The sequence below is a fragment of the Macrobrachium nipponense genome, chromosome 41 (genome assembly GCF_015104395.2).
Source record: "Macrobrachium nipponense isolate FS-2020 chromosome 41, ASM1510439v2, whole genome shotgun sequence".
Taxonomy (NCBI): domain Eukaryota; kingdom Metazoa; phylum Arthropoda; class Malacostraca; order Decapoda; family Palaemonidae; genus Macrobrachium; species Macrobrachium nipponense.
In genome coordinates this window covers 22,155,006-22,177,309 of record NC_061102.1, presented here as the reverse complement: position 1 = coordinate 22,177,309, position 22,304 = coordinate 22,155,006, and the positions used below count along the sequence as shown (strand labels likewise).

General features: G+C 47.4%; 1 protein-coding gene across 14 annotated transcripts in view; it reads left to right on the top strand.

The window, feature by feature from the left end:
- Positions 1-22,304, top strand: part of LOC135212588 (FK506-binding protein 5-like) — a 126,089-nt gene that overhangs the window by 68,325 nt on the left and 35,460 nt on the right. For all 14 annotated transcript variants that reach the window (XM_064246137.1, XM_064246141.1, XM_064246134.1 and 11 more), the window contains one exon: positions 6,407-6,526. In XM_064246137.1, the coding sequence (XP_064102207.1) occupies positions 6,407-6,526 (120 nt within the window). The remainder of the gene's footprint in view (positions 1-6,406; positions 6,527-22,304) is intronic.

The following is a 22,304-nucleotide window of genomic DNA, read 5'->3' as shown; positions in this document are numbered from 1 at the left end:
ACCAAGCACAGTATGCTGACCATTTTCCTTGGTATACTGCTGCAGATGACTTTCTGATATTTCCTGCCATCTGAGTTGCTGATTTTTGCAAAAACCCTTTTGCTTGGAGGAGATACTTGACAGTCTCCACCCATGAAGCGATAGGGACTTCACTGACCGGTGGTACCTCTCCATGTGCGGCTGACATAGTAGGTTGTTCTCTCTGCACGTCTATTTGGAGTTCCAAGAGGTCCGGAAACCATTCTGCCTTTGGCCATAAAGGAGCTACCAGAGTCATTTTGAGGTTCTGAGACCGCATTACCCTGTTCAGAACCTGACGGATTAGACAAAATGGAGGAAATGCATACACGTCCAGATTGTCCCATGGGTGTTGTAGCACATCTTCTGCTACTGCCTCTACGTCTGGGACTACCGAACAATACACTTCCAACTTTTTGTTGTACCTGGTTGTGAATAGGTCTATGATCAGCCTTTCCCACAACATGAGCATCCTGTCCACTACCTGTTAGTGCAAGGACCACTCCATTGCCAGGATCTGATCCCTGCAGCTCAACTTGTCGGCCACTATGTTTCTTTTTCCCAGAATATATCTGGCCCTGATGTCTACTATGTTCTCTACAGCCCACTGATGAAGCTGAACTGTCATCACATGTAACTGCCAAGACACTAGGCCTCCTTGTTTGTTTATGTAAGTGTTACGAACCCCGAGAGAGGCCCAGTTCAGGTTCGATATTATGATAAAAAAAAAAAAAAAAAATTCAACACCAATAGTTGAAACTGGGGATACGAATATAGAAAGAAACACTAACACAACAAAGGTTTATTTACAAGTTTACTAACAAAGATAAATGCAGAATGGTATCTCCTATTTACATAAAAAAGGCAAAATCTTACACTGCATGAACTGGGGAAGACAGTGAGGTAATGCGAATACTTGTGGGCCAGTTTTGTGACTCGAAACAATGGCTTCACAAAAGGAGAACTGTAATTGCAGACGTCTTCTTGACTTCGTATTGCAGAAAATAATGTCTACTCTTGATACTTGAAGGCCAGGAACTTCTCAAAACCTCTCGCAAAAGTTTCTTCTCTGGAGTCTTGCTCAACGTTGAAATTACTTGGTCGTCCACTCCTGACGACAACTTGACCAGAATTCGACCAACTCTCGAGCGACTTTTCCTCTCTGATCCTTCGTCGGTTCTTTCTTCTCTTATCGCTCTCGGATGATCTCTGATATCTGCTGCTGAGCTCTCACTGATCTGATCTGTGACCTTACTAATGATCTCTTACTATGTGACTAACTGATGATCTCTGCTCCCTCCTACTTCGTCAGTCGTATTTATAAGGCACTCTGGGGCGGGGCTTAGCGAACGTCACAGGCTCCCGAGATTACTAGAGCTTCTTAGAAGAATCTAGACGATGTATTGCATCAGAAATCGCGGCATTTCTCACGTCACGTCGGCGCCTGTCAAGTTCCACAAAACTCCTGCCGATTCTAGAACCATCATTAGAACAGGCACTTCCAACACATGCGCGAAAGCCTACGTGCTGCAGAACTTCTCGAAGATGCGTCTTCCTTTCCTTTATCTTTCTTTGCTATATAGCAATTGCCATGACAGTAAGCTACTACTGTGGTGTTGTCTGACATCAATACCACTGATTGCCTCTTCACCCTCTCCCTGAATTCCTGTAGTGCTAGAAACGCTGCTTTTAACTCCAGCACGTTTATATGGAGTTCTCTGTCCTTGCCACTCCATTTTGCTGAAACCATCAGCTCCTCCATATGGGCTCCCCAACCTTTTAGTGACGCATCTGAGAACAGCAAGAGATCCGGGGAGGGTTGCTGAAGGGGAACACCCACTGTCAGATTGTTGTCGTTCAGCCACCACGACAAGTCTTTCCTCACTTCTGCCAACAAGGGAATTTGCTCGTACGTGTGATCTACTATTGGCGACCAAAACTCCTTCATCCTCCATTGTAGAGATCGAAGGTGTAGCCTCCCTTGTGGTACTAGCTTCTCCAAGGAAGTTAGGATTCCCAGTACTACCTGCCACTGTCTTGCTGGCTGTGTTTGTTTTTCCAGAAAGGCATTCACCACTTGTATGCATTTCTCTACTCTCTGGTCTGTTGGGAATACTTTGGCTTTTATTGTGTCTGTAACCATTCCCAGATACACCAGCCGTTGACTTGGATCCAACTACGACTTCTCCTGATTTATCACAATACCTAAGCTGTGACAAAACTGCAGAATGGTCGCCCTGTCCCTGAGTAATTTCCCTCTGGACTTTGCTATCACCAGCCAATCGTCTAGATATCTTATTAGCCTGATCCCCTGAGCATGCGCCCATGTCGACACGAGCGTGAACACTAATAAAAACTTGAGGAGACGTTGTCAGTCCGAAGCACAGGACTTTGAACTCAAAAACTTTCTCTGCAAGGCTGAAGCGGAGAAATTTCCTGGAAGACTGATGGACTGGGATCTGAAAGTATGCGTCCTTCAAATCGATTGTCAGCATAAAATCTTTGATCCTGACTGCTTGTAGAAGTGTCTTTGAAGTTTCCATTTTGAATCTGGTTTGTCTTATAAACAGATTCAATGTTGACAGGTCTATTACTGTCCTCCAATCCCCGTTGGCCTTGGGTATAAGGAAAATCCTGCTGTAAAACCCCTTTGACGGAATGGATACTTGTTCCACAACCCCCTTCTCCATCATCATCTTTACTTCCTCTTGCAGAATAAAAGCCTTCTGAGGTTCCTGAGTATAAGCGAGGTGAGGTAATGGCTGTTCTGTCAGGGGTGGGGTTACTTCGAACGGAATCAAATACCCGACCCTGAGAACCTCCACCACCCACTGCTCTGCTCCCAGTTCCTCCCACACCTTCCAGTGATTTGCCAGGCAACCCCCCACTGGTGTGGCTGAGTGATGAGAGGCGCCCATCCTATCGTCTTGAGCCTCTCCCTCTTCCCGTAATCCCCCTTCCTCTGTTGTTTCTATTGTGAAAGAGCCGAAGAGCTAACTTCTTTGGGGAAGAGGGTCTTATTGCTCTATTAGGGATGTTATGTCTCACTGGCTTCTTCCGAGGTATTTGCTGCTGCCTTACCTCCATAGAGGTAACTTGACTTAGATTTTTTTCTAACTGCCTGCTGTACCAATCTATCGTTAGTGTCCATCCTTCTTCTATCTATAGCCTCTTCCAGTATGGCCTCTGGCAAGAGCAATTGCAACTCTTAAGATATCCCCATTCTTCATTGCTAGCAGGGAATCCAAATCAACAGTGCAGCTAAGTCTAGCCAAAGCTGCATCTCTCCTCATTAACAGAATATTTGCCCAAACATTGGCACTTAAATTTTTCAAGTACGCAATTGCTTTGGAACCTGATTGTAGTAATCTAATAACATTGATTCATCCACTACTTTTCTTGTCACTTCTGAGGATGCAATCTTCGCCACTGCTGTTGACCAAAGATCCAATCAAGAAGCAGTCTGAAAGACAGAAGAAGCTGTTTCTTCTGAAGTAGCAGCCTCTTGGCAAGTCATTGAAGGGCATTCCATTTTAACCTGATGTAAGGTTAATCCAGGCCTTAACCTTATCACATTTGGGTTAATTTGTCTAGATAGCAAAGGAACCGTCGGTGTCATATAATATTTCCTTTGTTTCATCATTGGAGGAGGGATAAACTTAAACGATCAATTTGATCTTAATGAATTATCCCTTCCCGCAATCTGTGCGTTTACGTGTTGTAAAACGGACTCCGCATCACTTGAACAAGGCAATCCATATGACACCTTGGTATCCTTTTGCAACCCAAACACCATGTCAATCCCTGGAGGAAGCATACTGGCAGGTGTTTCTGTTCTCCCCGAAAGGTTATTGAATTGATGAATCAAATCAATCACCTCCGCATACGAAGTCAGAAACTCTTGGTTTTCTCCTTCCTCCGGCTCTAGCGTACTGTGCTCAGCCACAGGAGACGCTATCTCACTCCTCTCCCCTGACAAACGTCCGGGTATTTCGTGGCCGTCTGCCCCTACGGCGGCGGCCTCTTTGATCTCTGATGACCACCTGCGGCTCGATCCCGAATAGTCAGCAGGAGAACGAGACCGTCTCACTCCTTCTCTGCTCGCGGATCTAGAGCAAGAATCTCGCCTACACCTCCAAGATGAAGGCTCTCTCGAAACCGAGCTAACTTCCTCTCTATGACGATATATATCATTTCCAACAACCGGCGGAGAATTCGGCCTTCATTCTTCATCTAGGCAGACAACGCCTTCCACCAACGTATCAGACGATTTTGCCAACTGTCTATTCTTCGTTCTTTTAATACGAGCCTTTTAATCGTTTCTCTGTATTTTAAACGGCCTTACAGGCGAAACTGGTATCTGCGTTCTATTCTTTGCCGTACTTTTTGCCCCTAACGTTGATTTTACCAACAGCATTGTAGTCGTGCTTTGACTCCTTGTAGTCTCTACTGGCAACTCCGTGTGTCAATGCTCTCGCTCGTTCGGACTCTTGTAAACAGCTTCGTTCGCTAGCTTTGAGCTTACCAGCCACTGACTTCTCTACTTTCTTGCTGACTGGGATGTGACAGTCCTGGTCCGAAGGTTAAGAAGAATTCACTCTTTCTCCTCTTAGCCCGAGGATCAGTCACGAAATCCCGTATCCTCCAACGTCTTGACTGGTACAGGCCGTGACGATATCGAACTTAGCGATGACGCCGAGCTAGAGGAAGAAGACGAATCACGCCTTTTCTTTTTGTCTTTCTTAGCAATTTTCTGCTCTAGATCCTGTAATTTCTTCATTACAGTGTGTACCACCGAGTCAGAAAGCGTATTTGGTTCCGGAGGCAGCGAAGTAGACCGAGAAGCAGTAGGCTGTGATGTCATCGCGTCTGCCATGTCGGTGTGGGACACAGGTTGTGACGTCACCAATCTTGTAGGGAGAGACTGTGCGGCTGCTGCTGATATCCCTGCGTTTGCCGCAAAACTACCTCCAACGTTCTGCATCGCCGTAAACATTGAAGTTGATGGCTTAGCCACAGCATTATTTCCCATAAAGTGCAAGCCAGGGGGATGAGGAACATTCAGCGCTGCCGAACTCTGCTGGAATCGTGACACCATATAATGCGACCGCAAACCCTCCAAGGTTGGTACGCCTGGTAGGCCTAGCGCCGCCCACATACCTTCCATCCTGTGCGTGTCGGGAGCTGGCACCTAGAACAAAGATGGTGATGCTCTCCCCCTGCCTGCTGGGAACAATGGAGCGTAAATATTATTCATAAAATTAGCCAAAACCCCTCCTGGAGTTTCCGATAACGAATCGCTAGGAGAAACCGAAGGGGTATGGGACAAATCAAAAGGAGGTGGCGAAACATATGGAGCAGTCTGGTGTATTGCCGATACAAAAGAAGCCCGCAATGCTTGGTCATCCAAAGATGGCGTTGTCTCCTTTCTTTTGTACTGGCCTTTCTCATAAAACTTTCCCCACTGTTCCACCGACCAACCACGACAAACAGAACACGGATTAGTAATTGTGCATACATTTTCTCTGCACCTACTACACATTGAATGAGGATCCGTCGCCACTGAAGTTAGGAATCTTGAACACAGAAAGCCACTGACTCCAGGGCATTTCCTTTATCTCCTCTTCGAAACGGAAGAAGATCCCGATGGTGAAGCAAAAATCTCCATCTCACCATTTATACACTTACAGATCACACCCACACTGAGCACACTCAGAGAAAGAAAATTAACAAGAAAAATGAAAGTGAAATGGATAAAAATGGGCAAACTGAAACCAGCTTTAAATCAGATAGACAGTAAACACGTCCTATCTTGAAGGCTGTAGAAATATATCTGGTAGGTCACGGGACCCCAAGGGTATTCTGGATAATACATGCCCCGTGACCTGGTATAGGTGCCAATAGTCCCTGGATCTCACAAGTTTAATTTTAATTCTACTGGTTTCCAGCTTGGCGCTAGTAAATCCTAATGTTAAGACCGAAGGTTTGTTCCATATATGAACAATCAATAGTTTTGTAATAAGATTTTTAATTGTATATTGCTGCCTTGCCTTACTGCAAGACATTATTGGTTAAAAGCGGTCCCTTTTTAAGCTTAGTTCTGCCTCTGAGAACCTAGCAGTATGTATGTGGAATAAGCATTTGGTTAAATAGGGGGTTTCCTTTATAGTCATAAAGGTAAATCTAGGGAGTCGAGCAATGGCCAGGTCCCAGGGTTTCCAGATTAAAGAGGACCAACTTGTATTAGTTGTTAGATTTTTAATAAAACTTATTGTAAAGTTAGATTTTTAATAAAAATTATTGCAAAGTTATAAAAAATATTGTCCATTCATGTTTACTGTGTGAGAAATCATACTATTCTTTAATGTCCACTTCTTGTGCAATTCAGGTTTTGTCAGCAATCAATACTTGGCATGAGTTTACTGAGGGAAGTATTCCTGAGAAGATAGAATTAGCAACTGATGTCTTCACAGATCTTGTTCCAGGCAATGTCAAACTTGGAGAAGCTGTAAGTATAGTTGTTCCGACACGGCATACAAACCTTCGGTCCTTTTACAATAGGAAGGTACTAGCGGCAGCTGGATAGGTCGTAAGCTTTCGAACAAGGGGTTCGGTAGTTAACTGCTTGTCCGACAGGCGCGCGCGCGCGACTGGGAGGTAAACAAACCACTTTTGCTTTCGGCCTGCTGGTGTGTGGACGTGTATCATCGCTCTCTGCCCGCTTCATCGTCGTTGCTTTCGTATGGTTGTGTTTTTCTTTTTCTATTTATCTAGTGAAACTGAATTGTAAGTACAATCATTTCATATTTATTTCCATTGAATTCAATTGTGAATTAAAGGATCTTGGTTTCACCACGCCCTCCGATTACCCGAGTGCCGGGAATGAAGGGCAAGCTAAGTGCGGGAATTCATTTCCAGAAATGATCCTCGTATGTGTATGCTCGGTGCGAGGGCGGGAGAGCGCTCGCTCGAGGCGTATATTTTGGTTGGAAATGTCGTAGATGAAAATCGTAAGTAAGTGCTCTTTATTTATAGTTTTTTTGACTGTATGGCTCGTGCCGAGCGAATGCGCTCGGCACGAAAAACTTATTTTGTATGAAGTGGAATCGCAAGTACAGTATTCTTTTTCATTTTCATATATATTATTTTGATTGTAGCAAAATACTCATTTTGGATCAGTTTCCGAGCTACCCGGAAATTGATCCTTTCCCCTTTTATTTGAATGAAGTGAAAATGCAAGTGCAGTTCTTTTTCATTTTCATATTTTATTGAGATTGCATTGTTTTACTTTGGATCAATGTTTACGCTATTTCCGGGAATTGATCCTTCCCCTTTTTATTGTATGAAGTGAAATTGCAAGCGCAGTATTCTTTTCATTTTCATATATATTTTGATTGCATCAATTCATTATGGATCAAGGTTTCCATTCATAATCGGGAATGGATCCTTTTACCCTTGCGCTCGGTACCGAGGGGGCGCAAATGCGCTCGATCCGAGCCCTTATTCATTGTGAAGTGAATCGTAATGCAAGATTCTTTTTCATTTATTCCTTTTATTATTGATTGCATCAATATTTATTGGGTTCAAGTTCCGCTCAGTCAGGGAATTGATCCTTATGCCCTTGCATTCGGGCCGAGGGCACGATTGCTCTCGGGCTCTTATTATTATTGTTGGGTACATGGGTGCTGTGCGGGGGTGGGGAACGAGACCTCACCCCCCCCCTCAGCTCCCACAGATGGCCCTTCCCCTTCCCCTGGGGGGAGGTTATCTGCGTTCTCCTCGCCCGATCCGTCGAGCGCGGGGAGGGCGCTCGGTGCCCGATGTACAATTGTATTCGGGGTCTTCCACTCGTTCGGAGAGGGCTCACCCCCCCCGCGCGAGGGGGGTATGAAAGGGTAATGAAGAAAAATATTATGAAACATTTAATAAAAAATAATTTGTTTAATAAAGGACAACATGGTTTCGTACCCGGAAAAAGTACACAACCCAACTGTTAGTCCACCGTGAAAAACATATTCAAAAATATGAAAAGCGGAAATGAAACAGATGTGGTTTATTTAGACTTTGCAAAAGCTTTTGATAAAGTAGACCATAATATATTGGCGAAGAAAATTAGAAAACACAATATCGTGGATAAAGTAGGAAGATGGTTAAAAAGAATTTTTACACACAGAAAACAGATAGTTATTGCAAACGACGAGAAATCGGATGAAGCCAAGGTAATATCCGGTGTGCCAGCAAGGTAACGGTGTTAGCTGCAATACTGTTTGTTATTATGATTGTGAAGACATAGGGACAATAATGGTTAAGGATTCGGTAGGTGAGTAGTTTCGCAGGATGAACACAAGAATAAGTAGAGAAACAATTAACTTATTTGTGATGAACGATAAGGAACGCTCGTACAAAAGAGACCTTTAACAAAGTATATGATTAGGGCAGAGGTGTAAATAGGAATGGTATTTTAACTCTGATAAATTTTGAATCAATAAATTATGGAGAAGAGAAAGAAAGAAAGCATTATGCATATAAGGGACCTAATAATGGAGACCATCACATAAAATAAGGAAGCAGGTTAAAGACCGTTGGTGTGATGATGAAATAGGCACATGTTATGCAATGATCAAATAGCAACACTTCTGTTGGGCAAAAATGTAAAGAGGCAAAAATGGGGAATGTTGTTACGGCCACTTCAAAACAACGAAAAAGCTGAAACAACATGATTAGGCTTTATAAAACAATATGTTCGTAGTCCCTGAACGTGAATATTGCAATGTGAATTGATGGACCCACCACTATTCAAAAGGATATTTGGCACAAATAGGAGGAGTGTACAAAGGTCCTTTACAGCTAAGAATCGAAAGAAAATGTTAAGGAACCTAGACTACTGGGAAACAGAACTACAATTCTTAAAAGAATTATATAGTCTAGAAAGGAGAAGAGAACGCTTAACATGATAATTCAGGCATGGGAAACAGATAGAAGGAAATAGCATAAAATATCATGGAACTAAAAAACATATTTCAGTAAAGAGCAAGCCAGAGGTATATTAATAGTGCCCAAAAACCTATACCCAGGAAAAAATAAGGAAACAAGCACCACAGGACATTAAATCCAACTACGCACCAGCATCGATAATGCAGACGGTCTATTCAAATGCGGTTGCCAGCTCATCTGAGGAATATATCAAGGTGATGAGCGTAAGATGTGTTTTAAGAATAATCTCGACAAATATACTAAAAACTGCATCCCATACCATCCAATATTGGAAGATGCAAAAATATACCGGAAGCTGTACTATGCAACTTCTGGTCAGACATTAGAGGTGCCTCCACACTGAGGGACCTGGGGTGCAACCCCGAACAAGATGTAAGGTCTGTCTGCTAAGGTAAGGGCTACTACCTGTTTTTATTTCCACAGGTGCTACTGCCTAACGGGCGGGTGGAACCTGGGTGGGTTAGGGTTATGGGCGTCCTTCCATTTGCAGGGCGTGCCTAGTGTCGCAGGGCTGCGGTTCTGTATGTCTGGGCCTAACTGCGGTCACCCCATGGAGTTGGTGAACCACACGCTCCAGGTGACGACGTCCCATCCTCACCTGGTTGTGCATCGCCTCACGTGGTAACAGTCTTGGCCATACAGCCGCTGTGTAAGTGCCGTTCGCCGCGTACCGAGAGGGGGGCGTTGCCGCCAGCCCCGCTCGTGGTTGCCGCGCATGCCGCGACCACGACTTCCGCTGCCCTAGAGGCTCGCCCCTGGACCTGCCTCCCGCCGGTACAAGGATGGTTGCTGGCATGCTGCTCCACTTGTCCTGTGTTTTCCGGTGCTGGCCGCCTGCCGGACCTGCCTGCCGATTCTGGGCTTCGGACTGTCCATGCAGTTGCTGCGACTGGGTTGTCCCTGCCGTTGCTTGCGCTGGGCCTTGTGCCCTTGACCTTTGTTGCTGCGTGGCTGTCCCTACCGATGCTGTGCTGGACTGTGACTTGCTGTTCCTGAGATGCCCATAATGAATGGGAAACCGCTGACGTCGTCCCTGGTTCGTGGTGGTACTACCCCGCCAGACGTTTGGTCTGTCCTGTAAGATGTGCGTCCGGGTGCCCATGTTGGTTTTTCGGCTACAGCAGCCCCCGGGCCCTCCTCCCTGGATTAGGCCCAGATCTTACGTTCTGTCCTGAGGTAAGCCTGACGAAAGAAGAGGAGGAAGGTGTCGTCGTCGTCGTCTTCATCTTCTTCCATCGTCAGTCGGCTGCCGCCTCTTCCCCTTCGTCGACTTCTAAGGCCCTTCACAGCCGAGGAAGAAAAGGAACGTTGGCCCTCCATCCCACTCCTAAGAAGTTTTTTCTTCCCTCGGGAGCTTTCTCGGGGACCCGTCTCCACATCGGTGGGACGGGAGGGTTCCTTACCGCTGGTCCTCCTAGCCTCCTTTCGGGAGCGGGGCCCGTCTTTCTTCTATCCGCAATGGAAGAAGACTTACGGGGACCAGGGGGAGGGGTACCCGGCTAACACCAGTACTTCCTCGACCTGGTGGTCAGTGGTTTCTGCCACTGCATCAGGGTCCGTCTCGGCCTCTTCGTTCGCCGGGAGGGCGGTACCGAGTGTACGGATCCGCCTACCAGCGACCGTGCAGCCAAGGAACCAGACCGCTGAGAAGTCCGCTCAGCGTCAGGTTCAACGGCACGGGGCGGAAGACTGGTGACAGCCGCTCACGGGCGAACCTCTCACCCAGACCAGCTTCTCGCTCCTCCCGCGGCGACCAGCTGGCTACCCGGGGACGTGACCGGTCCACGACCGGCCACGGGCTCGAGGCTGGGAAGAGGGTTCCTTCCCGTTTCCGGCCGGTGCCAAGCCACGGCTGGAACCAGCGACGTGAACGTGCCCGTGAGGGTCCAAGCACCGGTCTCACCTGTGGGAACAGGGTGGATGCCCTTGCAGGTCGCCTCTGAACCGTCCGCTCTCACAGGGGAGAGCGATCGGGTACGGCAAACCCAGCACCAGCTCTTCTGACAACCTCTATATCGGGGCTGCTCGTGCTGCAGTCCAGCTTGTTTCTACCACAGGCGAGCGGGTTCGAACCATGGCCTGCAGCCTCGATCGCCACCCCGCGGGTTTTTGATGATCACCTCGCAAGCCCTCCAAGCCTGACTGGATTCTGCCAGCTAGCGGGAGGGAGGGAGCGTCAGGTACTTGCCTCTCCCGTACCTTCAAACCCATCCTCGGGTTACAAAAAACCGGGGGGGGGGAGGTTTGTTGGGGAGCTAAGGTATTGAGGAGAAGTTGATCGTGGGGGTGGGCTTGCCCTCCCCCATGATCCCCGCCACCGAACGCCCTACGTGCCAGGCACGGTTCTTGGACGGCCAGGACGTATGCGCAAGTGGATGGAGAAGACCGAGAGGGCTGTCGCTGTTCCCCTTCTTAGGAGGAAGGTTCTCGGAAATATGCTCTTGTTCGAAGGGCTTAACGGTCCCACTCTGCAAGATGCTGTGACTTCCGAGATCCAGAGGAACTTTGCCGAGGTTATGGCGCTGATTCGTCAGCACAACGACCTCGGGGAAGAATCGCCGCTCCCACCAGCAGAGCCACGTCTCGGCTCGAGTCGTTTTGGGGCCCGAGAGGGAACCCAAATCGACGGTGGGTCTGCCGCGATCGGAGCTTGCCGACTGTGTTGAACCAGGTAGTCTCTCGTCTCCGGACAAGAAGGCTCTCAGTTCTGGCCGGTCGAACAAGCTACTTCACCTCCTCTACTGCGACAGAGGCGTTTCTACGTGTCTTCGGACACCGTATTTAGAATACCCCCCTTCGTCCTCCTGAGGTTTCGACCTCGACGAGGACTGGAATGAGTCGGAGGACGGTATCGGCTCTCTCCTGTCAGGTGTCGATCAGCCCCACCCAGACGACGTTCACAGTGGCGGCAGACACTTACCTACAGTATGAGTTCGTAACCCTCCTCGGGAAAACGTTTTCTCCTGACGATACGTTTTCCCAGGCTCTGAGAGGCCATCGCCGTAAGGCGATGGCTGCTCCTTTTCTTCTCCAACTGCTAGTTCCGCTGGGAAGGCGAGCCAGTATCCAATTCCTCCCCCATTCCCTCTCTCCTTACGGCTACGAGGGAAAGGGGAGGGATCCTACAGAGATTTCTCTGTAAGATCCCACGTTAGGGGCTGCGCTACCGGGGGGACCTTCGGGTCCTACCTGACGTAAGCCCCGGTCATTGAGGAGGGATCCTGCCCCTTTCTCGATTTCTACGGGAATCGAGAGGACCACCAGCCGATATCGTTTGACGAATTCGGTGGGGGGTTTCGCAGAGTGCTTAGAATTCTACGGAATTTCTAGCGCACTCAGAGTGTTCGAGTTTTTTACGATCTCCAAACACTTAGGCGAGACCACGGTCCAAAGTGAGCGAGAATCCCGATAATTGTTACACGATAATCGGGAACCTCGATTATGCTCGAATTCTGTAATTTCTAAGCATTTGAAGAAGACTGCTGCGGAAAGAAGAGTATGCTCACAGTGGGCGATTAACCTGGAATAGAAGAAGAACGGACGGGAACTTCCAGTTTGGCTTGAACTATCGTCTTCGGTATTTCTGTTCACCATTGAAGCTTTCCTTTGGGAAAGACTCTCCTTCACTCTCTTGACTAAGAACGAAGGGGCGGCGATCTCAACCCTCCTTTTTTTTATTTTCTCATTCCTCGAGAGAAAAAGAATTTAGGATGGAGGTCGTGTACAGAACCTACAAATATACTACGTATATTACCCTCGCGACATGATTCTTTTAACAGTTGAATTGTCCGGGGGTAGGCGCATACCGTAGTTAACTCTACGGTTTGTGACCGAGACGAATTGTATCTTAATTGAACTGCAACTCGGGGTTGCCTGCAACCTCCCAGCAGTTATCAGTTTTGATTTTAGATACTTGGTATTGTCATGACAACACCAAATCAGCTTTTGTATTTACCGAAATCCGTTTCGGTTAAATATAATTGCTCGAGCGTATTCTTTATGCTCGATGGTTCTAGCCGAACGCATTCCTTCGTGGAATAATGGATTACCTGGCAACTCAGGATGACGAGTCACCGAGAGCTACTGCGTATTGACTGCCTGATAGCGGCTCAGTATCAGCTAGGTCTCGGAGATGAACGGTCGGTTACGTCTCTCTCTCCCCTGGTTTGAATTGACTACCGAACCGTATCTCTGCCCAATCATGGACTTAGGTCTCTGATTAACGGGGATTCTCGCAATAATGAAGGACCATCTACTGCTGTGACGCTCGATTTCATCGCCTTCGACATTGCGAGAATTGTCAACAGATATATCTCTTGGACTCTTTCATATTTCTGTTTACCGCACGGTACAGAAGTCTGTACTAGTCACCCGCTGCATCGCACCGCGATAATGCGAATGATTTTTGCAGACATCTGAGTTTGTCTTCAAAATATCTCGTATTCGTAGGTGTGCAATTATTCATTGCTCGCCGCCGAATTAACAGATATGTCAGAAGACATCGCCTACTCTCCGACCTGACAGCTTCTACTTCCAAATGTTCAGCCCATGAGAAGCAGTTCTTCAGGCAGTATTTCCCTGTCTTCATTACTGAAAAGCGCTCCGCTTTTATTGCAACTACGATCCTCACCGGACAGCAATGAATAGCGGTTAGCGTTCTCAGTCTTTGTAGCACAGGTTTCAGAATCTTGAGAATCCTTCTCTCGGTTCAGCTGTGAAGACGTAGGTTGCATTTTCTGTACACCTTCGTCTTCAACGACACATAGTGTTGTTTCTCCTTAGCCGAGAATCAACTATACTATGAGATATCTTGCCATCAGGGACCTCGGTCTCTAGAAGGCAACTGACTTTCGCCTGTTGGGCACATGCCTTAAGAGAGTCATCACCTTGCCTTCTGGCATCGGTGACGAACAAATTATTTGTTTAGTCTCTTGGCATAACCCTTTTAAGGCGAAGGTCACGTGACTTACTCGGGTGCTTGGACAACTTGCCTCCTACCGAACGCAGTCAGTCGGCAGCTGTCAGAGCGCCCAAGTCTGTTACGAACTTCGCTGTGGACTTAGTTCGGTTGTTCCATAACAGTCTTTTCTTCGTCCTAACGGCTTGTCCACAGTACCCATACCATCGACACCACCATTGAGTGTCGGTGTCCCTATCCACTACCGAGAAGAACAACTTCGCTGCAGACGGATAGACCAGTATGGGTACAGGACATCACGAAGTCGAGAAGAGGGATAGGTCATACGACCATTCCCTTCTTTTCCTCTGAGGTAATTGCATGACTTTTCCTGCGAAGTCAAGCATCCAGGGATGGGGATTCGTGACGCTCGATTTTCGTACCAGAATTCGTAGCGAAGACTCTGAACCCTTCGCGTTCCTGACGATCGGTTAGAGTCCTTCACAATCCCCTCCCTAATGGACTTCACCGCCTTCGATGCGAAGGAGATGCTGCTTTGTCCTGTGAAAGCGCGACCCGCGCTTTCTGAAGAAACTTCTACATCCCAGGCTGAGTGTTGAAGACTCTTCGTCAGCACCAAGATGACTAGAAGTACACTCCCTCGAGTTACACAAGAACTTCTCCGTGGCGCAGGTACTGAAGGCAGGGGTGTCGGTGTACAACCAGACCACTGGCACCTCCTTCTACCTTTTGGATATTGCCCACAGGTCCTTGGATCGTTTTCCTTGGACCCGTGGTGGCTGCTCAACACGTTGTGTAGCTAACCCAGACCCTAGCAGGCTGAACAGCATCGAGTCCTGGTGTGACTGTAAGAATAGATAAGTGAATGAGAGAGTGACTGGCTTCTCTTCCTATCTTTTTCTCCCCCTCTACCTGTGGGTAGAGGGATACGGTTCATCACCTTCTTGCTGGATAAGGACGAGATGCCGTGTGAGCTACTCGACAGAGCCCCATCCTATCCCTTTCACTAGGGATGGGAGCGAATATCCACCACTTCCTCCTACAAGGGGGGGGAAGTGGATGCCAACAAGAGACAAACCATAACTTTATGTTGCCTCTTGCAAATAGGAACTTGTTCTTGTTTGCTGGTACGAAGAGATACGCTTGCCTCTCTCTTAGTACTTGGTCCAGAGGTCTGACCATTGATCCTGCGGTGCACACCCCGATCAATCGGACAGAGGCTTGGATCCCTCCCTCGCTCTTACGACCAGGGAGGCATTCCAAGGTTGGGCGAACACCAGTCTGTTCACAAAAGACTCAGATTCCTCCCACCAAGAAGTGAGTCTTCCTATTATGCTAAAAGGAGCCGTAAGGTTTGGTACTGCCGTGTCGGAACAAATGACAATTTGTCCAAATTGGATTTTTCCTAACTATACAAACCTGAGGTCCTTTTACACATAGTCCCACCTCATGCCACCCCTCACTCTGCAGTTTTTGCTTGGGCCAAAAGCAAAAGTGATTTGTTTACCTCCCAGTCGCGCGCGCGCGCCTGTCGGACAAGCAGTTAACTACCGAACCCCTTGTTCGAAAGCTTACGACCTATCCAGCTGCCGCTAGTACCTTCCTATTGTAAAAAGACCTCAGGTTTGTATAGTTAGGAAAAATGCAATTTTGGACAAATTGTCATTTTTCTTGCCACTACTCTGTTACATAGCTATCCTGATGTTTGTTTCTAATGTTATAATAATTTAAAATGGTCAATATTAACCTTATTTCCTGAGACCTCATACTTACCTCATACTAATATCCAGTTGCATGAGTAATGAGAATGGTTCTGGGAGAAGAAGAAGCTGTCATGTACAAAAAGGGAAACTGACAGATCGCCCCTCATATTTTACAAAGCAGTTATTCTAGGTTATAGGCAGTAGCCAGATATATATAGCTTAGTATCAGATATCATGTTAAAAGACATATCTTATTCGTAACAGAAAGCCTAAAAATCTAAGTCATATTTCTCTCTCTCTCTGTTTTTGCTATCTCATAACCAGTCATTTTAGTAAAGGCAGGCCTCACGTAATTTTAGATTCGATAAAAATGAATTAAAACTAAATAAATCAACTATATTTTTATCGTGTGTACATTCACTCTATATTTTTATCATATACAATGGCTTGGGTAACTTGTGTCAATAACACTAATAATCTGGCCATACATGGTTGAGTTCCACTACAATTAATAATCTTAATTTTGTTGTTACTGACTGCATCTTACCCATATGCTTTTATTCTATGTGTTTATTTATGATGGGAGAAAATACTGTGTGAATTGTCATAATAACTTATTCATTCCATACTTACATTTGTTGAAATGTCATTGCATACCATCTTTTAGCATTTTAAACAAAATTGGAAGATCTGATAAACATAAAAAAAGTAGATTCTATTTTTAAAAATCATGTGTAACATATTTTATCTACTTTTAAACCCCATATGTAAAATATTAGATATTTTATGATTTTGCTATGTAAGGGATGAGCTGCAGAATCATACCTCTTAGTGATTTAGACAAAAAACAATTTTTGTACATGCAACTTCCCCAGCAGATATATACTTAGCTATAGTCTGCGATGTCCCGGCAGAATTCAAAACTCGCGGCACACGCGACAGGTAGGTCAGGTGATCAGCCCATTCCCGCCGCTGGGTGGCGGGACTAGGAACCATTCCCGTTTTCCAATCAGATTTTCTCTGTCGCTGGTACCGACAACAACGTTGTTGGTGCCTCCTGCTTAGAATTCTTTTCTCGTTTGCTGAGGATTATCTGATTGACCTTTGGTGACGTATTGATCTTTGGCATTGGCATATGCTTATCGTGGACTGTTTTTTGGATTTTGGATTAGATCTCTCTTTAGAATGTCTGACGTGGTACCTGTATTTAGAGTTTGTGCGAAAGAGGAGTGCAAGGTGAGGCTACCGAAGGCTTCGGTGGATCCTCACACTGTAGTAAATGTAGGGGGAATGAGTGTTCTGCAACTAATACCTGTCTTGAGTGTGAAAGTTTAACTGAGTTTGAATGGAAGAGCTTGGCTGCTTATATAAGAAAACTAGAGAAGGATAGAGTTAGGAAAGCTCCATCAGAAGCTCGAGTAGATCCTGCTCTATTGAGCAAGATGTAGCTCCTAACTCTTCTGTTAATTCTCCTACTCCTAGTTTGGTTTCAGTGGATACGTCTACGGAAATGGCTGCAATGAGAGCCTCTATTATCAGCTTGCAATCGCAACTGCAAGCGATGAAGGATACAGGTAAGCGCAGTGACGTGTGCAGTGTCCCCAGTGAAGTGGAGGGGGCGTCTGACCGATCCCACATTGCTCCTAGGCCTAGACCTTTTCCAAACTCCCGTGCCCAGGGGAGGAGGAATGTCGACAGCCGCAAGGGGGATGTGGGTACTCCCAACGGTCAGGCGTCCCTTCGGCAGATCCTGTAGTCGCTTCCCAGGCTGCCAAGGACAGCTATTGCAAAAGCATCCTGAGGAAGTGCTTTTCTGACTCGGATTCGTGAGCACCGAGAAGAGGATGGAGTTCGTCTTCTCAAGAGAGCCTGGAAGCCGCCCACAAGCGACACTTTGCATTCCAGTCCTGAGCCGTTTCCGGAGTATTCTCCTGCTCGTAAGAAGAGAGCGCCTAGATCGCCTGACTCCTCTCCGGAAGGGTTTTCGTCTAAAACGAAGGAAGTTCTGGTAGGCCTCCAGGAGCAATTGTCCGCCTTAGTAGGAGTTCTTTCGAAAGGTTCTTCTCGGAAGAAAGACTTATCCCTTCCTGTCAAGAGCTCAGATAGGAGAGTCTCGGAAAGTAGGCGCTCTGGCGCCAGCAGATGCACCTCGCCTGAAAGGTTTTCGTCCCCAGCGAAGCCTTCTTCTTCGTTCGCTTGCGACTTTAGACGCTCCTCTCCAGCTCAGCGTTCGGATCGGAAGCTCCCTTTGGGTAAGAGATCACCCAGGAGTTTGTCACAAGGCACAAGCACCTCCCCTGACAAGTACCAGGAGCCTGAGAGCCTCCTTCTGTCTGATTCTTCGCGGATCTCTCGTGAGAGAATTCGTTCGTTTAGGCATTCCGAAAGAGACGAGAGCCCCTCTCGTTACAGAGCTCCACAAGATAGTAGGAGGATTTGTTCTGCTTCCAGACGAGCTTCGAAGAAAGCACTCTCTCCTTTTTACAAGCGCCCAGAGACCAAGAGGCTTCCAGATTATGTTGGATCGTCCAGACTTTCTTCTAGGGACTCAAAAGTCTCTCCGAGTAGGCACCAGGATCGTGGCGGGTGCTCTTCTCCTCCCAGGCATTCTAGGAAGGACGCAAGCGCCTTTCCTTCTTGACGCCAGGACAGAGACATTCTCCTTTCGCCTCGCAGGCGCATTTCGCCTACCAGGCGCCACCGCCAGGACGCAAGCGCCTCTCCTCGCAGGCGCATTTCGCCTACCAGGCGCCACCGCCAGGACGCAAGCGCCTCTCCTTGCAGGCGCATTTCGCCTACCAGGCGCCACCGCCAGGACGCAAGCGCCTCTCCTCGCAAGCGCCAGGAGCCTGTCAGAAGCCCTAGTAACAGTGGGCGCACTACGCCTCGCAGGCGCGCATTCAATGACACAAGCGCCTCACGTGTCAGACGCCTAAATACAGGAAAGCTCCAGGACTCGTGCAGGAAGGAAGAGGATAGGATCAAGACTTCTTATAATATCCAACAAGTGGATTTTGATGCTCCTACAGACAGGAATCTTGAGAGAAAGAAACTCCATTCTCCGGATCAAGCTTCGGAGAAGGGAAGAATGGGTTCTCCTCCTAAGGATCTTTCACCTGGAAAGCCATCTTCTCCTTCAGCGCCTTTTGAAGAGGTTTCGGAAGAAGAAACTCCCAAAGACGCAGGTATTTCGGACTATAGGAGGCTAGCTTCTCTCCTGCTGCAAGTGTTCGGAGACTCTCTACGACCTTCGGATCCTCCTTCTCCAGGATCGTTACTCTCCAGTATGAAACTGTCGAAGTCCCCCTCCTTCGTCAGGATGACCCCTACTCTTTCAATGAAAAAGTCACTTAAGAGTCTAGAGAGCTGGCTTAGATCTAGAAAGGAAGCGGGGAAGACGGTTTTTGCTTGCCCACCTTCCAAGCTTACGGGAAAACCTGGTATGTGGTATGATACCAAAGAACCGATGGGCCTTGGACTCCCGTCGTCTTCTGATGCAGACTTCTCCGCCCTAGTGGATTCGTCAAGACGGCGCTCGCTACAATCTGCTAAAGCCGCATGGGGGATGTGTGAATTAGATCATCTCATCAAGGGCCTGTTTCAGACCCTTGAAGTTTTTAATTTTATGGACTGAGCGTTAGGAGCTTTAGCCAAGAAGTCGCAAGATCCAGAATTTGTCAGCATTGACGAATTGGGTAGTGTTTTGTCGTGCCTCGACAAGGCGGTTATGGATGGTTCCAATGAGATAGCATCCCTTTTTGGATCCTGTATTCTTAAGAAGAGGGCAGTGTTTACCTCCTTCTTAACAAAATCTGTGTCGCCTCTTCAGAGATCCGCCTTGTTGTACGTGCCCCTCTCTAGTCACTTCTTTCCGCAGGAGATCGTGAAGGATATATCGAGGACTTTATCCGAGAAGGCCACACAGGATCTCCTGGCCCAGTCGGCTAAGAGGCTTAAACCTGCGGTCCAGGTAACCAAGAAAGAAAAAGCTCCCTTCCAGCAGCCCTTTCGGGGAAGGTCCGCACCTAGATCCTCTCTTAGGAGTAGGCGGTCTGAGAAGAGAGGAAGGTCTTCACGAAGGCCTTTTGTCAAGACCCAGTGAGAATGCTGTCCTCCAGACGAAAGTAATTGCCAGGCTTCTAAACTTTCACGAAGCCTGGGCACAGAAAGGTGCCGATGCCTGATCCCTCTCCATCCTAAAGAAAGGATACTTAATCCCCTTCAGGGAAAAACCTCCCTTGACTACAACTCCAAGGGAGTTGACAGCAAATTACAAGGATCCTATCAAGAAACAAGCCCTTCTACATCTCGTCGATCAGATGCTGTTCAAGGAAGCTATAGAGGAAGTGGAAGATCTCTCTTCCCAGTGGTTTTACAATTGCCTGTTTTTGGTTCCGAAAAGTTCAGGAGGTTGGAGGCCGGTGCTGGACGTGAGCGCCCTGAACGTGTTCGTAGCAAAGAGGAAGTTCACGATGGAAACGACATTCTCGGTATTAGCAGCCCCTCGTCCAGGGGACTGGATGGTATCCCTGGACCTTCAAGATGCCTATTTCCACGTGCCCATTCACCCGTCTTCCAGAAAATACCTCAGATTTATGGTTCAAGGGAGAATATTTCAGTTTTGGGCCCTCTGCTTCGGACTCTCAACAGCCCCCCAGGTATTTACAGCTCTGATGAAGAATGGGGCACACTGGTTTCATCTCGAAGGGGTTCGAATATCCTTGTATCTAGACGATTAGCTGATACGGGCCCAGTCGCAAGTCCGCTGTCTAGAGGACTTAATTTTGACCTTGAAGTTAACACAATCCTTAGGACTGTTAGTAAACCTCGAGAAATCCCAGATGATTCCCCAGCAGAACATCGTTTATCTGGGGATTCGGATGGATTCTCGGGGTTTTCATGCGTTTCTGTCACAGGAAAGACAAAACCGCTGCTTGGAGAAAGTAGCAACCTTCCTAGAGAAAGAACAATGTTCCGCGAGGGAATGGATGAGTCTTCTGGGGACCCTTTCCTTGTTGGAACAGTTCATTTCTCTAGGAAGGCTTCATCTAAGGCCTCTACAATTCTACCTCAAAGAACATTGGGATCAGAAGTCCCAAAATCTGTCCGATTCCTTCCTGATTTCAAGGAAAATAAAGGAGGACCTTCGTTGGTGGATAAATCCTTGCAGACTCAACGAAGGAGTATCTGCATGTGCCGAGCCCTCGGCTAGTGTTATTTTCCGACGCCTCAGAGTCGGGGTGGGGAGCCACTCTGGGTACGAGAGAAGTGTCAGGCACCTGGAGAGGAGAACAGGTGTCCTGGCACACAATCAAGGAATTGGCGGCGATTCACCTGTCACTCATACACTTCGAGGCTCAGATCTCAGGCGCAGTCCTGCAGATCAATTCAGACAACACGACAGCCTTAGCTTACATCAAGAAGCAAGGAGGGACTCACTCGTTCACCCTTTACGAAAAGGCTAGAGAATTACTGCTTTGGGCAGAAGAGCGAAAGATCACTCTCCTCACAAGATTTATACAAGGAGAGAAGAACGTGAGGGCCGACCTTCTGAGCAGGAAGGACCAAGTGCTGCCTACAGAGTGGACCTTACATCCAGAGGTCTGCAACAGACTTTGGAACCTCTGGGGGAGACCAAATATAGATCTGTTCGCCACTCATTGGAACAACAGGCTGGAAAATTACTGCTCCCCGATCTCCGATCCAAGGGCGGTTTCGGTGGATGGTCTCCTTCTCAATTGGTCCGGAATAGACGATATGCCTTCCCACCATTCAAGATCATCTCAGAAGTGGTGAGAAAATTTGCAGCAGCAGAGGGAGCCAAACTGACCCTCATCGCCCCGTTCTGGCCGGCGCAAAACTGGTACACAGAGGTACTGGGATGGATCGTAGACTTTCCGAGATCGCTCCCAAACAGGAGCGATCTTCTCAAACAACCCCACTTCGACAGATATCACAAAAACCTCCCCGCTCTCGCTCTGACTGCCTTCAGACTATCGAAGGACTTGTCAGAGCGAGAGGGTATTCTCGAGGAGTTGCGAAAGCTATCGCAAGGGCAAGGAGGCCATCTACTATTCGAGTCTACCAGTCGAAGTGGGAGGTGTTTCGCAGATGGAGCAGAGCCCAGAAAATATCCTCTTCCAGTACCTCTGTGACAGATATAGCTGTCACAGAGGTAATCTAGCAGTCTCCACGATTAAAGGCTATTAGAGTATGCTTTCTTCAGTCTTCAGACATAGAGGCCTTAACATCGCAGAAGACAAAGATCTGCATGATTTGATTAGATCTTTCGAGACGTCAAAGACTAAGAACATTAGAGCACCCAGTTGGAACCTAGATGTGGTCCTAAAGTACTTGATGACCCCCAAATTTGAACCTCCTCGTAATGCTACGTAGAGATTTAACTAGGAAGTCGTTATTCCTGGTCGCTTTAGCCTCAACCAAGAGGGTAAGCGAACTACAAGCATTGGAACATAATGTTGGCTTCAGGAACAACTCGGCTTTCTGTTCCTTCAAGCCTCTTTTTCTAGCGAAGAACGAGAACCCTTCGAAACCTTGGCCTAGGACCTTCGAGGTTAAAGGACTATCGTCTCTAATGGGAACAGAACAAGAAAGGGCTCTTTGTCCAGTTAGAAGCCTTAAGTTTTACTTGGAGAGGAAGAACACCTGGA